Genomic DNA, 15,222 nt, shown 5'->3' with positions numbered 1-15,222 from the left:
TGGAGATATTAAATCACTAATAATAATTATCTTTTTACTTAAAGAAATAAAAACTATCCAGTCATGGAGCTAGAAAGTGTTACACGAGCTGAGTAACCATACACTTACTGACTACTTGAGGCAATTGCTACGATTTGTAAGGAATTACTAGGTTGAAAATTCTTTGAAAAAAGCCTTATCCAAATAATTAGATTTTAAATTATATGTGTACATGAAAGATGAGACATACTCTATCAGAGTTAAGCTAATACAACTCTCATATACTGATTAAAGTATATGTAATTTAATACTGGTTTACGGTTGCTCAGAATTACTAAAACAGTCTTCCACAGCTTGTAATGTCATTTTCAGTAAATTTCATCTGATAATTTGCTGTTGCTCTCAAAAAAAAAAAAAGTGATCTGAAGAATTTGTTGTTTTACTAAATCCTCTAAAGATTTAATAGAACACACTGCAGCCATGGACAATGTGTATGTGTGCAAGGTAAGTCAAGCACATTTTACATTCACTTGAGTAGGTCTCAACCGAATGTAAAATCCAAATTGCATCGATGAGTTCAAATACTTCATCTTGGCACGGAATTTGATTTACTAAATGTCATTTTTATTCTTGGAGGAAATAAAGTAGGCTAAATTCAGAAGTTCAAATTTCTGTTGTGGGTAGGACAGAAGCATTCAATTTTTCATTTCTGTGATGTTTTTAAACAAATAAGACATTAAACTGAATTTCCATTATTTCTGTTGTAGAATTAGAAAGTAATTAGCATAATAACTCACGTGAGAACAAAAGGTTATTGGTCTAGCAGCTTGACTGCTTAGTTGGTAAAAATTATTGAAGAAATCTGTGCCAAAGAAAGAGTGCAGAATACATCAGGAAAGACAAAAGGCCAAGCAGCAAAAAGAGATTAGCCTTTCCCCTGCACAAATACACACACAATAGGTGCTCTGGCACAGGATACAAGGAAAAGGAGCTATCTGTTTCAGTGGATCACCAGTGGCGCAGCCTCCAAGAAAGGGAGCAGCAACAGCAGGAGGATGTAGCAGAGCTACCAAGTTACAACAAGTAACTTGGTGAACAGCGTGATTTTATGTTAGACCAGAACAAGATCACCTCAAATTCCTCTGTACTGTGCTGAGTACAAGCTGATGAAGCTTATCACTATTACATTTGTTACCTCATTGTACGTAGGAAAGAAACTATTACGCTAACAGAACAACTCTGCTGGCTTTGTCAAATTTCGGATCTTAGTAGACCCGGGTTTTATATGACCATTCAATCAATAAAAAATGAGGACTTCAGAGTATATGAAAGTGGTTTTCCTCAACTAAACATCAAAACAAATCTACTGTCTTCTAACATAATGTTTTGAACCGCATAGTATGCCCATCCTCAACAGCACAACCTCTGCAGCACACACCAGGATATATCTACCCTTGATCTGAGACACTGATGGTGATTGCTGTTCAGTTCTCTGCCTGTGTTAGTAGGAAGCCTAATAGCCAGATACTTTATTGTATTTAAATTTGGGACTCAATTAGAGGTCTCTGAACAAAATTTTCTGTCCTGCAATGAACAGGCACTCATATCAAGTGATCCGATTGCCTCCTCTGGCCATAAACTAAGAAAGCTAAGACTTGAACAAAGAGCTCCCATTAGGCTCTCGTCATTATAAACAAAAGTTCATTTCTTTTTGCACTAGAGGAAAACATAAGAGCTGCTAAGAACACACACTGAATAACTTGACCAACAGCTACCATGAGGCCAAAGCCTTTCAGACAATACTTAGAACTCACATGTTTTTTGTGTGAGACTGCATCACACAAAATATTGCATACGTTATGCTGTGAAACACTGGAGAAATACATCATCTGTGGAATAAGAGTTGAACAACAGCCAGGAAAATAGTTCAAATTTCATGAAATAGGCAGAGCAGAATTACCTCTGATGTTGCTTCAGGCACAATGCTTATACCTCCCAAGTAAAGAGACTGATACTCTGTAAAATAAGTTACCACTGTCAGCAGAACTAACCTAGCTTTAACCACTGTTATTTAATTACCTTCATTTTTTTTTTCCAGATTAATTTAGTCTGAAGAATTAAAAAAAATATCAACAAGCTGTTAGAAACACACTGCTTTCATATTTTAAATATTTCCACATTATTGGGTGTTGACATTTGGGAAAACACCAGACATGGTTATGAAAAATAGTCTTTTAAGAAAATAAAAATACCGTATGCTACCATTCCCTGTAATTCCTGGTCTAAGGTACTAAGAAGTCTCAATTTTGATATATCATGCTCCTGCTCATGCTAATTTCAGCCTAGGCATACCTCTGAAAAAAGGAAGCAATCAGAGTTCTTGTTATAATTTAATACTTTTTTTCACTTTCCCAGCAGCAAGCACTATAGGAAAGTTAAGCAAATTTTATGTTAGGACTATGAGACTGAAATATTAAGAAGAAAATATTTTTAATGTTAAGACCATCAGTTTGTTCTTAGGCAACAAAGTAGCTCTTAAAGCAATAGCTATTTTTGAAGGTATCAAAGGAGTTTAAGCTTACTGGGATTTACAGAAGTTAAAGCATAAAGATAATGTCAACATTACTTAGATATACTAAACCAGCTAAAGGAGTGCAGAATTTTTGGGTGTTAGAATGGCAGGTAGTCCATTCAGCACAGCTGGTCTTGGATTCAGGGGGTGTGTTAGAACTGATGTCAAGCATCCATGAAGTGCAAGGCAATACAGGGGAGGTTAAGTGCAGACACTGTAACCCAGGGTCATTATCCTTCTGTGGTTTTGACACAGGTACAAAGAACAAGACTGCATGTCAGTATATGTAGTGGTAAAAGGCAGACAGTTTGGGGATCAGACACAGATAAAAGATACCTTCTATGCCATCTGGCTGTCTTCCCTGGTAGAAGAGAGCTTTGGATACCAGAGCACTTGGGGTTTATCCCACAGTTACATTTTGCATCAACTATTCCATAAAACAGCTATTAGTTTAGTGAGCATGCAACAAGAAAGATACATAGAGGCGCTTTTATTTTTTTTAACCAGTTCCACACAGAGAGCTTTAACAATTCATTTTGCAAAGATGCCCAAGTTAAACGTATCTGCTGGCCTAGTTCACAGTACTTATTGCAGATTTAAAAAGGATGCAGAGGAATTTTCCTGTGCTTCCTAAGACAAGTCTACTTTCATTCTTTAGGAAGATACAGACTATCACATTGCCAAACAATTCTGAGCCTCAGCAATAACAGCAAGTTCAGATATCAAGGTCTGGCAAGACCTCAGTATCTTTACAACACACTCTTTTAATATCAATCATGTAATGATTATAAACTGGTGAAAGTCCCTAGATTTTAGTGAGCTTTTGTTCCTGACATAGTTCACAAAATTTCATTACCTCTTTTCTCTATGAAAATTTCCACACTAGGTATAGCATTGCAGGGATCAACAATCATTTATATTCAACTCCAGCACTCTGATTGTCCTAAGAAATTCATCAATGCTACAAACTACTGACCTTACCCTAAGCCCATCTGATTGCAGGCCAGTTGGCTTAAATTTTCTTGCCACTCATCAGCACAAACATGGTTAGCAGCAGCTGACCTGTGAATGGTCAGGAACATCAAGGAATTCATGTTTTTAGACAGGGTAACTGCAAAGAAAAAGGAGAACAACTTCACTATTATTTCACATAGTTTTATAAATGGCATCCTGAAAACATACATTTAAAAGAGTTTTCCAAGATACTGGCACTTTTGCTGATTTTTTTATGTTCAACAGCTATGTAATTTAAAACCAAGGCAACCATGGCTATTAGAACCTTGCATAAGGCACTAGGCAACAAAAGCATCTTGAGGATTAGAATAAACCAGAATACTCTTGACTCACCAGCACAGGTTTACATGGGTTTCTGACAGCCTTTACCTTGTTAAATGATGTTTTACCCCACAAATAGTCCAACTAAAACCACTAAAGTCATTTGTGAGGTGAATGCTGATTGACATTTGGTTGATAACCATCATTTGACTCTCAGTAATATGTACTATCCCCGCAGTAACAATACGTGGGTGTAATGAGAGAAAGAAAAAACAACTACTGTTTACAAGAAAGATCATGACCATTGCTTCTCTGTTAATCTGTTTATAAAAGTGTGTGAAATGCATTTATTACACACATAAAGCTTCTTAAAACGGTCCAAAATTGAAGTTTACACCCCTCCCTTTCTAGGATCCCTTACAAGAGGTTGGGTTGTGCATTTCTTCCCCTCATATATACCGGTTTTAGTTAAACTGTTCCTGACTTTTGCTTTGGTAGTAACAATCTTAACACTGTCATTACACATTTTTTTGATATGTTGAAAGTAATCTGCTGCTCTCCACATGAAACTGGTACATATTAATCTTAGATTACTCATTTTCAAATATACATCTCTAGAATAGTTCTTCTCTGTTGCATAGGTTTTATTAATTCTGTTGTTGTTTAACATTCATAGAAACATAGACTAGTTAGGGTGGAAAGGACCTTAAGATCATCTAGTTCCAACCCCCCTGCCATGGGCAGGGACACCTCACACTAAACCATGCCACCCAAGGCTCTGTCCAACCTGGCCTTGAACACTACCATGGGTGGAGCATTCACAACTTCCTTGGGAAACCCATTCCAGTGCCTCACCACCCTCACAGTAAAGAACTTCTTCCTTATATTCAGTCTAAACTTCCCCTGCTCATACAATGTTAAGTGTTTTAAAATATTTATAAAATCTACTTCAATATGAATACAAAATATTTGCTTCTGCAAGCCACAGTACACCATTTCCCTTTATTTAAAATTACACACAAGGTATCTCAAAACTTAGTAATATAAACCATTGTCATGTACAGAAATACACATTAGATCAGTGAAATCTCAAGAGGACATACTACCACTTTCTTGAAGTCCACCTTTATTTTTATTTAAAGATTTAATTAATACTTCAAGAGTATTATTTTAACAACAGATAAAATCATGAGGCCTGATCTGACTCTATATAGCAATAGCAGGTTACGTCACTCTGCAGGTCTTCAGCCAGTGCAAAGGGGACCTGGTAGGACTATCTTCTTCTCATAAGCTCTGAACCTGCACCATTTGAGTCAGTGGGAATTTCAGTTTTCACAAGTACAGAATCAGGGCTTAGAAGTTTTGCCCAAATGAATTCTATGTCTGAACATCCTCCTACTCTCTGTTCTAACCACAACACTACAGATTTTACACACCATCTACAGATTCTACAAGTTCCCTGACAAGTCATTTTTCTTGTATCTTTGCATTGTGACACTTTACACCGAGGCTTTTCTTTCTCTTTTGCCCACTTCCTTGCACGCTTTCCCAACCTCAACCCAGACTCCTTTTGGTAATGAAGGGAGCCTCTCTCCACTATTGCAACTGTATTCTAAACAAAATCACCAGTGAGCACTGCCATCACCCAAACACTGCTTCCAGGCAGAGAGCACCATAGTGGAAACTTACCACAGTCCCATTCATCTGAGCTGTCACTGCAGTCTGCTTGCCCATCACACCAGAGCTCACGTGGCACACATTCATGGTTGGCACATTCAAGTTCGCTGTCTTCACAAAATGCTGCAAGGACATGTTTCATACTGAGAAAGAAATCATCAAGGTGAAGTTTACACTGAGACTGGAAGAGTGAGGAGGAGGGTGAAGGTAGGCACAGATCAGATTTATGGAGCAAGACAGTTGAGACAGATTTGCAACAAAATTCAGGACAGACATCACTGAGGCAGAAGGTGGTTGCTGCCACAGAGGGGCAGTGGACACCACAACGCAAAGGGAAGGAAGAGTGCCTGGAAATTGCAAGATCTGTGATTACTTTGTATCACTTGTGGTCTCGTTACATGAAACCTGCCTAAGCCTCCCAGAAGCTTTAAGTGAAAATACTGCGTTAAATGCTCTTGAGGAGACTTCTTCATGCTCCTGAAAAAGTGTTTTGCTGCAATGCATACGTATTTCCTCTCACCCACAGCAAATCTATATTCACTTTTGGATCCCCCTTTGCTATATAAAATAACAGAATAATTTTTATCGCCACCTTACAGATGGGAAACTGCTGTACAGATAGACATGTTCCAGTTCACAGCTGGTTGCCAGTTGGCAGCATTAGACAGGGATTTCCTGAGTCTCTTTCCAATGCAGGAACCACAAGTGTCTACAGCATCTATACTGCCATACAAACCAAGGATTTATTTGCAACACTAGTGCAAAAAAAGTACTTACTCCACAGTGAAAACCATAGAGAGCAGGCAGCGCTGCCTACTCTGACATCAGTGACCCACCTGGCTCTGGAACAAAGCGTGCAAAACTAGAAAAAGCTCTCTAACTTTGCCTCCCAGAGAAAGCATATTTCAAAAGCTGGAAGCCTTTAGCTGGGAAAACTTCTGACATTCTGGAATATTCCAAGCCTGACACAAAATCAGAGAGGAAATCCAGGCTGATAATTATACACTAGCTTAACATAAGCCCTCATTGAATCTTTTCTCTGACATGATCTTAGTGTATGATAATGAGCAAATAACTTTAATACCACCTGCCCTTGTTTAGATTACAGGACACAGACTGCTAGGAAATCAAATGGCATAACATTCACAACAAAGCAGATCAAGAAATGTTCTGTTTTGACAAATACATTCATATGCTCCACACAGCACATAAAATGTGCCTACCATCTTGTCCCTGCCAACAGAACTCCAGAGGCTTGGAATAATTTTTTTATTTTTAAATTTTTTTTTAATTGTAAAATTAAAAAAAAACCTGCAGAAATATGGGGATTGACCAGAGAACTGAAATTTCAGCTTTCAAACACATTTACCAAGCATCTCTTCTCTCTTGTGCAGGCTGAGTGTTACCCTGTATGTCTCTGCTAGTTCCTTGTCCTGGGAATATGCCCACACACCAGGTTTCCTCAAAAGAGAAGAATTCAGTGTACCACTAATATATTAATGAAAGTGAAGGCAACACCTCACAGCATCAACTCCCAGCTTCACAGGCAGGGTAGGAGCCTGCAAAGCAGCTGTCATTTGCAGCTCCTTCCACAACCTCCCAGCCCACTGGTCAGCTGCAGAAACACTGGTCAGAAACAGAACACAGGGCAGCTTCCATAGTGGACCAGCGGGCCCACCACACACTGTCAGCCAACTCACACCGTGCACATGGACAGCATGTTCACACCATTGGTGTACCATACTAAATTTTGTATCTCTGATATTTATCATGGTTTGGGTTGCAGAAGCCAAGATTCTGTCCTGTGCAGCCAAGTGGGGAGACAGAATCTAAGAAACGTCAAGCAGAAGAGAAATCAAATAAAACAGGGAAACATAAAATTTACTGAAGAGCAGATTAGAGCAAAAATCAAGTGGAAATCAAGGAAAAAAAAGCAGTGAGCAGTCATACCTACATGAAACAAAGCTGAAAAAAAAAACAGGAAAAGGAGTCAAGTTACAAGGAATAAAGAAAAGAATCACAAAGACACAAGAAAGAGAAAGGATAGGGAGAAATCGAGAGGACTAAAGTGATTAACGAGACAGAAAGGATCCAAGGATGTGAACAACAGATGATGCAAGATGAGGAAAGAGATACATTGGTTCCACAGGAAAACTGAAAAGGAAACTAAGGGAATGACTAAGCCTTTCTGTTGGTAGAAAACCTGTTTAATTTCATTTATTTTGCACCCAAAGATCCCCAGAATGCGATCAGTGCTTTATGGAACTAACAAACTGTATAAACCCTTACAGCAGTTCTTTTCATCCATCATGTCAGGGCAGTCTGGGAAACCATCACAGATCATGGAGCGCTTGATGCACAGCTTCTTCAAAGGACACTCCCAAAGACCCCTTTCTATACAACCTAGAGGCAGAGAAGCACAGCTTTGAAACACTTGCATGGAATATCAAATCCACTGCTTTCTTCTTTCTTAATAATCCTGAAACACCAAAAATATTTTCACTTCCCGTATAAACTTTAAAAGGTACCAAGAATAGTTATTAATAAAGAAACTGAAATAATATTGTCACAGTGTGCATTTGATAAATGGGTATAAATTGTATATCTCTTCATAATCCTTCACTGATTTTAAAATATTATGCTACACATGTCTATAAGTAACGGTTTAGGCATTAGCTCAATTAGCCCAAAACCCGTACACCACTACTAGATTTACTAGTAATATATAAACTTTTGTAATACTCATCTATAGTTTTCTTTAAGCTATTGACCATAAAAGATTTCCTGGTTCCATTATCTGAGACCAAACCAGTTTGAAAAGATTAGAGACTTAATGGCTGTATGAATCTTCAAAAGGGTTCATTATTACACAGGGAACACACTACCTTATTGTCTCTACAAAATCCTGCTAACCAGCCCGATTTCAAGTGGCTTCTCATGTTTTATTTGACTATTTATTGCCATCAACTAATAAAGCACTTCATTGTGATATTAGTTTAAATACTTTGATGTCCTAATACTAATATACTAATGTCCTGCACATCTGACATTCTGGTTTTATAGGAAGCCATAAAATCAATGTGCTCTCCTGACTAAAACAGATGGCTTGACTTCCTTCTTTGGCTTGTTCTACAGATGATTATACCAGTTTTCTTTGTAATCCAAGCTCTAATTCAGGTGACAACCCTGATGTCTCCACATGCAGATAGTTAAGGTATAAACTCGCAAGACTGCATTTGAAGCAGCACCTCTGTTTGCCTGGACTTAGAATTACAGCAGCACATAAGCAGTTCAATTACTAAGCAGATTATGTTGTTTCCAAGAAATGTTATTTTAGAAGTGAGTACTTTAAATACATGAACCAGAGAATCACTACTACCTCATATGATTACTGGGAAAATCTACTCATGTTTTAGCTGGGCCTGGATGTGTGGAGTGGTTGATTTTGCTTAGATTCAAAAGGCCATGTAAACAAATGCTACAGCCCAGAGAAATAAATAGCCTTGATATTTAACAAGTTTAAATTTTTTAATAAATTAAACCCATATGATCAAGAACTTTCTTGGGTATCACCATTTCCAGGTCTCCTTACTGACAAAATTTGTGATAACTATTAATGCAAAATTAATTGAAACCAAACAAACCTTTACCCAAATAAAGAATAAAGCATGTCAGTCATGTTAGGAACTTCATATGAAAATATAATAAAAAAGCTCAAAAATATATAATTCATGGACTTTGCAATTTTTTAGCAGTGTTTACAATTAATTTAATACCTGTTTACTTTTCCTCTTCATCACACATTACAGTGTTACACTGTGAAGTGTACCATGACTCTCCAAAATTTATCTTTGAGTACAATATAAGCAAATATAGAGACAATTCCTTAGGAAAAGATCCCTTTTATTGAATTCAGTGTTCAAATATACTGGGGTTTTGGTAGAAGTTATCTACTCTTTGGTGTATTTATATTTCTCTCTTAATATTTGTGAGACATATATTTTTAATTTAACAACAATTAAATTGAAGTGAAAATTGAGGTAGGAAAACTTATGTCCATATTTACATTACCCCCATCTGAAACATATGTTCTGGCAAGAGATAGAGATTCACATATGATCTTACCTTCATTCTTATTCAAAATATGAAGCAATTTATCACTTGTTATTCATATACATATTCCCCATGCAATTATAACTGCTATTAAGACCACCAGATTTTTCTCTTAACTAAAACACCATAGTCGGAACTCAGAGTGCAGAAAACAGTAAAGGACAATATTGGTTTTGAATGTTACGTCCTTAATTTCTTCAGTACTCCTCCAGAACCCTATTCTGCTCTCCACCAGAGGCATTGTTCAGCAGCCAGAAAATTAATAAGATCAACTACATCCTTGTCTCTAAATTGGAGAGACATCAATTTGATGGATGGACCACTCAGTGGATAAAGAACTGGCTGGATGGCCGCACGCAAAGAGTTGTGGTCAATGGCTCAATGTCCAGCTGGAGACCAGTAATGAGTGGTGTCCCTCAGGGATTGGTGTTGGGACCGGTCCTGTTCAACATCTTCGTCACTGACATGGACAGTGGGATTGAGTGCGCCCTCAGCAAGTTTGCAGATGACACCAAGCTGTGTGGTTCAGTTGATATGCTGGAGGGAAGGAATGCCATCCAGAGGGACCTTGACACACTTGTGAGGTGGGCTGATGCCAACCTCATGAAGTTTAACCATGCCAAGTGCAAGGTCCTACACCTGGGTTGGAGTAATCCCAGGCACAGCTACAGGTTGGGCAGAGAAGAGATTCAGAGCAGCCCTGTGGAGAAGGACTTGGGGGTGTTGGTCGATGAGAAAATGAACATGAGCCAGCTTCAGTGTGTGCTCGCAGCCCAGAAAGCCAACCGTATCCTGGGCTGCATTAAAAGGAGCGTGACCAGCAGGTCGAAGGAGGTGATCCTGCCCCTCTACTCTGCTCTTGTGAGACCTCACCTGGAGTATTGTGTGCAGTTCTGGTGTCCTCAACATAAAAAGGACATGGAACTGTTGGAACAAGTCCAGAGGAGGGCCATGAGGATGATCAGGGGACTGGAGCACCTCCCGTATGAAGATAGGCTGAGAAAGTTGGGGCTGTTCAGCCTGGAGAAGAGAAGGCTGCGTGGAGACCTCATAACAGCCTTCCAGTATCTGAAGGGGGCCTATAGGGATGCTGGAGAGGGATTCTGCATTAGAGACTGTAGTGACAGGAAAGAGGTAACGGGTTAAAACATAAGCAGGGGAAGTTTAGATTGGATATAAGGAGGAAATTCTTTCCTGTTGGGGTGGTGAGGCACTGGAATGGGTTGCCCAAGGAGGTTGTGATTGCTCCATCCCTGGCAGTGTTCAAGACCAGGTTGGACAAAGCCTTGGGTGAGATGGTTTAGTGTGAGGTGACCCTGCTCATGGCAGGGGAGTTGGAACTAGATGATCTTAAGGTCCTTTCCAACCCTAACTATTTTATGATTCTAACTACAATCAAGCATATTTAATACCACAAACTCTTTTGACATCTATCAGTTTTCAGAAATTATCTTCCTCAGACTTTACTGAAATGCACTTAGAAGTCTCACATTCAGAAATGTGGGTCAGATTTTCTCCCCAGATGCTAGTTTAAATGGCACTAAAGTCTTAGGAGTTTGCTAAAATTGCATGGGTGAGATTTCCCTCACAAAGATCAAATGAAGGTATGAAAGGGATTCTTAACAGGAAGAGACAGTGGGTGCTGAACACAGCTTTATGCTGCATGGGTAGAGTACACCTTAGATTTTTTGGGGCTGTTCTACCTTACATTTTTGGCCAGAGTATCTTGAGCCTCCAAGTCTTTTCCAATCTGTTCAGGCCAGCACTGTGAAGTTTTTTCCATGTCTGTGATTTAAGGCACTTCAAATACATGGGTTTCAGTTTAAATACGGGCTGACATTTAACGGTATAAAACCAGTTTCAAAGGATAAATCTAATAAAATGTAAGCTAGCCATTTACACATGGAAAGATCATCAAGTTTTGATTTTGTCCTGCACACATGGAATATGAATGAGCCTGAGACAGTTACTTCTGGATCTCTCCAAGGACGTTCTGATCTTCAGTAAGAGTGTTACCCCTGGTCAATGCAATGTCACTCTGACAGAGGTAATTGCCTAGCAGATACAGTCCTCTATATTTATAGAGCTGATAAGAATTCTGCTGATTGCTAGTGACATTCTGTCTAGACTGTAGAGACATAGAGAGATCCACTCGAGAAATTAATGTTATATATTAGAAGAATATTTCATATGTTAATGTCTAGGAGAATAAAATTACCCTGAAAGACACATAGCAATTACTGTTCTAAGGAGTTAAGAACAGGTAGCAATGAGGAATATTTGGCACGGAGGACAATTGAGACAATTGATTCAAAGGTAAAGAGATGACAGAATGATCACTGTGATCATCAGCTCCGTCTTTCCTTTACAACCCAAGCAAGGGAACAACCTAATATCAGGTCTTCCTTCAGTGAGCATACTTTTTGGTTTTTCTTTTTGCTTTCCTTTTGCAGGGGGACAGGAATGGGGCAGAAAGAGGACACAGAATACAAGCGTGTTTTGAAAACTCCCAGATATTGAGAATACATTGTACCTTAGTGATAAGGAACCCTTGGTTATTCCAATCACAGAAACAAGATGCTTTTTTAAAAACTAAGCATTTCATAGAGCTGTCAAGCTTGAATTTTAGCCTCACTTCAGCTTTCAGGTGTTGGATCTTATTTTATTTTTGTGCAGCTGAGTCAAAAGTCTTCTATTGCCATGGTTTTGCTGCTCACAAACTGCTTTCATCTTAGCCTTCTCTCTGTTTAAAAATAAACAATAGGTTGTGCACTCTGCTGGAATGTTTTCCAGTCCTTTACTCACACTCACACCTCTTGTCTAAAGCCTTAGTGATTTATAAGTATTCTCTGGGTCCCTAGGAATACCAGGCCATCATGCAGAACTGTAAAGAGGCTACACCTTAGTCACCTAAAAGACAGTATAAACTTCCTTCTCAAAACAATCCTGCCAGCATATACAAGGATAAATAGTGACCAGGAGATTTGTTTGTTATTCTCAAGTGCAATACATCTCCTTGAGTTAAAAGTCAAAAGCATCTCCACCATAAGTAAATTCAGAAATATCCTGGAAAATAAACTTTGTGGTTGCCACTTTATCCTTGTACCTACAGCTTGAGCTTGACCAATCTGAAAAAAAACCATGTAATTCTTGACTTCTGCAGTACAGAATCCACTTCAGCAACACAGATATTTTGTTAACACATAATAATGAGAGCATTAGTGTGTAGAAATTTAAAATCATATTAAAATTATAATTAAAATTATGTTTGTGACTTCAAAATTTCAACTGCCAGAAAGCTACCCTTTAGTTCAGTAGAACCTCCAACAATATCAGAAGAATTAAATCTGCAGCACTTTTTATCTTGCTTACTAAAGGAATACTCATCCTGGAATACAGCTGGCAGAATCTAAGTGATCAAATATCATAAATTGTGTTGGCTTTAAGCAAGAAGGATGCTTGCTGAAGTATTTGTACTGCCACCAATCTTAAAAAAAAAAACAAAAAAAAACCAAAACCACCATGAAACAAGCAAACAAACAAACAAACAAAAAAAAAAGAAACAAAAAACCCAATCACCCTGCACTTTCAAAACCATTTTTTCTTTCAGAAAAAAGGGCTTATCCTCTGAACTGTCAAATAACTGAAGGGAAAAGAAAACTCATCTTCCAGTGCTGCAAGTACTCTTCATTTAAAAGATCCAACTCATCAAATTTATTTACCACAGCTATCCTCATCACTACCATCCTCACAGTCAGCTTGACCATCACATCTTCTGGATGCCAGGACACACCTCCCAGAACGGCACTTAAAGTGACTGGGTGAGCATTCTGTCAATGACAAAGAACAGGGAGAAACAAGAGTTCATAAACTCCAAGCTAAATCATCACGTGGGTACTTACTTATCACCGTGTCTGTTTCAGAAGGGTAAAAGACAGGAATAGAAAGTTTGTGCAACACTGAACTAGAACCATGTAGCGGGCAAGACTCAACACTTGCACTCTGTACTGGGTGAATCAATGTTTTGCAGAGGTCTCCCTCACATGTTACCCTCTGTTGAATTTCAAAGCTTTGCCAAATAACTGCAAAGCTTTGCCAGATAACTGGCATACAATGTTTCAATTGCTGGCAGGGACCTTGTAGCTACTTTTCTCACAATCGTGGTCTTGTCTGAAGCAGAAATAGAAACAGATCATGTGATGTGTTGAAATGTGCATAAGAGATCCCCAGGAAAAAAAAAAAAAAATATATATATATATATATATATACTGGCAATTATGTGGCTATTTGAATTAATAAAACCACCTGTAAATGTCCACTAAATTAATTAACCATTGCTTCTGCCTCACCTTACAGGTGAGAAAGCTTTATTTAGATGGTTTTGAAAAACCCACTCTTTTTTTCCCACAATATACATGTGTCCTGGGTTCAGCAGTAGCAGTCATTTTTCTCCTTCTTAGTAGCTGGTGCAGTGCTGTGTTTCCGACTTTCGGCCTGGGAACAGCGCTGATAACATCAATGTTTTTAGTTGCTGCTCAGTAATGTTTACTCCGATCAAGGGCTTTCTAAGTTTCATGCTCTGCCAGGGAGGAGGTGAAGCAGGGAGGAAGCAGAGACAGGACACCTGACCCAAACTGACCAAAGAGGTTTTCCATACCACAGCATGTCATGCCCAGGATGTAGATCTGGGGGCAGTTACCTGGAAGGGCTAGAGCACTGCTTGGGTCAGGGGGTCAGGTTGGGTATCGGTCGGCAGGTGGTGAGCGGTTGTATTCTCTTCCCTTGTTATTTCCCTTATCATTACTGGTGGTAGCAGCGCTGGTTTGTGTTATACCTTAGCTACTGGACTGTTCTTATCTCAACCCATGGGAGTTACATTCTTTGAATTCTCCTCCCCATCCCTCTGGGAGTGGGGGGGGAAGTGAGCGAGCGGCTGCGTGGCTGAGTTGCCAACTGGGCTTAAACCATGACATGTCACTGACTTTGATGTACAACCTCCATCATATGTTCTTTTTTTTTTCCTTACTCAAAATCTCTCAGGTATTTCATACCATGTGGTTCCTTGGGTAAATTTTATAATTCAATAAAGAATTGTACCAAAAATATCAATGAACTGAGAAGCCTTAGGAAAAAAAAAAAAATCTAATAATAAAAACATGTGAATTATTCTGCTAACATTTAAGACTAATTCATTATGAAAATAACTAAGTTGACAATTCATACAGTCTTGGCCAGCAGTGTTCTTAGATTCAGCATGGATTGGAAGTAATTCAGCACATTGTAAAAACTCTGGTGATTAAAGTTGCAAAATCACTTATATTTTGTAATCATAAGCATTTTTTGTTCTCATGAGTTAATTCCTTTTATTACCTCTGTTTTGGTTTGGTTTGGGGTTTTTTGTTTGTTTGTTTGTTTTTTTTTGTTTGTTTGTTTTTTTTCCAGCAATATTTAGTTAAGATTCTAAACTTTCCAGGGAAGAATTTCTAGGCAACACTGGTAGTCAGTGGGAATCTGAATGAATCAAAATTAAGTTCTAGCAGTAAGTAAACTCAAAAAACCTCGCGTACGACCACTTAATGAGTTACACTGTTTCTAAGAGAATACCA

General features: G+C 38.5%; 1 protein-coding gene across 2 annotated transcripts in view; it reads right to left on the bottom strand.

Annotated features, from left to right (window-relative positions):
* The window catches only part of CORIN (corin, serine peptidase), a 141,020-nt gene that overhangs the window by 20,155 nt on the left and 105,643 nt on the right, over positions 1-15,222 (bottom strand). For both annotated transcript variants that reach the window (XM_062607533.1, XM_062607543.1), the window contains 4 exons: positions 13,339-13,446; positions 7,793-7,906; positions 5,516-5,626; positions 3,533-3,662 (listed from right to left, as the gene is read on the bottom strand). In XM_062607533.1, coding sequence (XP_062463517.1) covers positions 3,533-3,662; positions 5,516-5,626; positions 7,793-7,906; positions 13,339-13,446 — 463 coding nt within the window. The remainder of the gene's footprint in view (positions 1-3,532; positions 3,663-5,515; positions 5,627-7,792; positions 7,907-13,338; positions 13,447-15,222) is intronic.

Source organism: Pezoporus occidentalis, unplaced genomic scaffold (assembly GCF_034315485.1).
Source record: "Pezoporus occidentalis ecotype Australia unplaced genomic scaffold, CSIRO_AGI_Poc_V1 ctg1, whole genome shotgun sequence".
NCBI classification, from domain to species: Eukaryota; Metazoa; Chordata; class Aves; order Psittaciformes; family Psittacidae; genus Pezoporus; species Pezoporus occidentalis.
The sequence above is the reverse complement of the archived record's forward strand: the minus strand, read 5'-3'. Positions and strand labels throughout refer to the sequence as shown.